Source organism: Egretta garzetta, unplaced genomic scaffold (genome assembly GCF_000687185.1).
Source record: "Egretta garzetta isolate BGI_Z169 unplaced genomic scaffold, ASM68718v1 scaffold139, whole genome shotgun sequence".
In the NCBI taxonomy this organism is placed as follows: Eukaryota; Metazoa; Chordata; class Aves; order Pelecaniformes; family Ardeidae; genus Egretta; species Egretta garzetta.
Genome location: NW_009260832.1, coordinates 284,012 through 286,338, shown reverse-complemented (window position 1 = coordinate 286,338; position 2,327 = coordinate 284,012). Strand labels below are relative to the sequence as shown.

The following is a 2,327-nucleotide window of genomic DNA, read 5'->3' as shown; positions in this document are numbered from 1 at the left end:
GGGGAAGAAGGGACTGATGTAGTTTGGTGGTAAGGTTTGGAGGTCCGCCCATGCCTGTGGGGTGGCTGGGGAGAAAGCGTAAAAATGCTTAATTGAAAAAATGCACAATGGAAACTGGTGTCACGGATCCACCAAAAGCCTGAAATAACCCCCTAATCATGTAGGAGATAAGAGGGAGGTCCGGGCGCTTTGAGAGCCAAGGCAATTAGCACGTGTTTGATGTGATAGAGGCTAAAGAGATGCAAAGAGGAGTGTCGGGTCTTTGAAAGCCCTTCTGGTTGGAAATGCAAGCCGTGGTTGTGGTTACTGAAAGGAGAGTAACTTGCTTTGTGCTCTGTCCTCGTTCTGGCTGATCCTTAGCGCCTGGATGAGTTGTTCCGATGGGAATGCTTAGGCAAGGTGGTGTCCGAATGCTTAGGTAAGGTGGTGTCCGAGGGCTGCTATGCAGAAACAGCTGAAAGACGTGGGACCTGGGAAGGAGCTCAGGTTGGACCAGGCTTAAGGTGTGGACCAGAATGACGGGTTGGGAATAATGCTTCCTTCACAGGTTGCAAAAAGAAATCGGAGAGATGATTTTGGGAGCAAAAACTGTTGGTTTTGTTTTAGCCGTGTGGATTTCGAGGTCAGTCACCCATGAGGAGGTTTCACAACAAAGTCGGGCTGAGAGTTAGAACAGAGGAGGATAGATCTGAGGGAACGAAAGGTAAGGAGAAGGCTCTTGGCTTTGTCTGCAGGAGACGTTACCCAAAAACAAGGTACTGAAATGAAGTACGCTGTTAAGTGCTGTACAGAGTAAAGGCCTTATGTTTTCTCCACTGGGGATTTGCAGTGTCCCACGAACCTCTAATGCCTTAGCTAATGCAAAACAAGGCAAACTGCTGTGAACAAAGAGTTGGAATGACCTAAATTCATTTTTTTTTTTCCAAATGTTGGTGTTTGAAGATCTTTTTAATGAAGCAGCATGTGTTAAGAGAGGACACCCTGAGCAGACCAACAGTGCTGCAAGCTTTCCCAAAGTTTCAAAATCAAAGTTCAGGAAAAATATTAGAGACCATTATGTTAGTTTGCTCAGTTGTTCAGACAGCTGGATCTGGCTATTTTAGTAATCTGATGTAGAATCAGTGTAGCAGGATTAACAGAATGAGGCAAAATTAACTCTGGTGCGTTTGGGCCTGGTGTGAGGAATCCCTGGAATGATTTGGGTCTGGTACAAGGAATGTTGGGAATGGTGGTGATTGCTGGTGGGGAAAGAAGCAGGGTGCTGCTGGCCCCTCCAGAATAGTGCATGAATGAAGCGTGTGCTAACCTACAGTGAGAGATCAGGGACCTGCTGTTCATCCATACCTCATGTAATTCTTTGTGTTAGTTTTCCCTATACATTGTAAATTTTGTATGCATTTAGTGGGGTCCAACACTTGGGCCTAATGCTATACGCAAAATGGAGCAGAAGCTGCTGTTGGTTAGAGTGGCGTGGGCAGCAAGCCCTACACATTTTAATCTCACTAGCTGTGTGTCTGCCCTTTGCTTCCACTGCTGTGGTGGACATGAGGGAAATCTGTTTAAAAAAACCAAAAAAACCCAAAAACGTGCATGATGTATAGTAGTGGCATGACAGAAGCCCAAGCATTGCTTCACTGATGGTCCTTTTGATTTGGGAACGAAGAAGCTGAAGGATCAGTGAACTGGATAACCAGTTCTCTTTGGTTTCTCCTGCATTTATGAGACCACACATTCATAAAGTAATTAATAATCAAAGGAGAGTGAGGAATGTGTGCCGCAGAAACCTGATAAATGTTGATCAACCTGCAACTGTAATGTCCCATTACCTGTAGATAAATACAAAAGCTGAATAATGTGATTTCTAATACCGTTAATTTTTCTCTAAGGTCTTCGCCCATCTTTCTAAACTTTGACTTAATATTTGTCTAAGTTTACAACTAATCTCAATGGAATTAAGAACACAGCTCACTAAATTAGACATAATTGGACTAAACTGCAGTTTAGATCCCTTCAGAGAAATGAAGCAGTTAATGTGAGTGAAAATCAAAATTAGTTTCTTTGGAAGGCTAATGCAGTGGGACAGACTGCACTGACCCCCATAAAGAGCCTGGGCAACTTTTGTCAGAACAGAAAACTTTTTTTTCTTTTTAAATTAATGATGCTGTTGTGTCTCTCGTCACAATACAACCCCCCCAAAATTGCATATTTTCTTCTCCTTTGCATGCAATTTAATTTGCAAAAAATACTATTGTTTTATTAGTTTTGATTATTCAATTATTTAAAACAGAACACTTCATTTGAAAATCTAAATTTTCTTTCCTGTGGCC

General features: G+C 42.5%; 1 protein-coding gene across 1 annotated transcript in view; it reads left to right on the top strand.

Moving 5' to 3' along the window:
- The window catches only part of AKAP12 (A-kinase anchoring protein 12), a 61,724-nt gene that overhangs the window by 36,383 nt on the left and 23,014 nt on the right, over positions 1-2,327 (top strand). Inside the window, 1 exon segment of the mRNA XM_009646968.2 lies at positions 735-755. Within this exon segment, the coding sequence (XP_009645263.2) occupies positions 735-755 (21 nt within the window).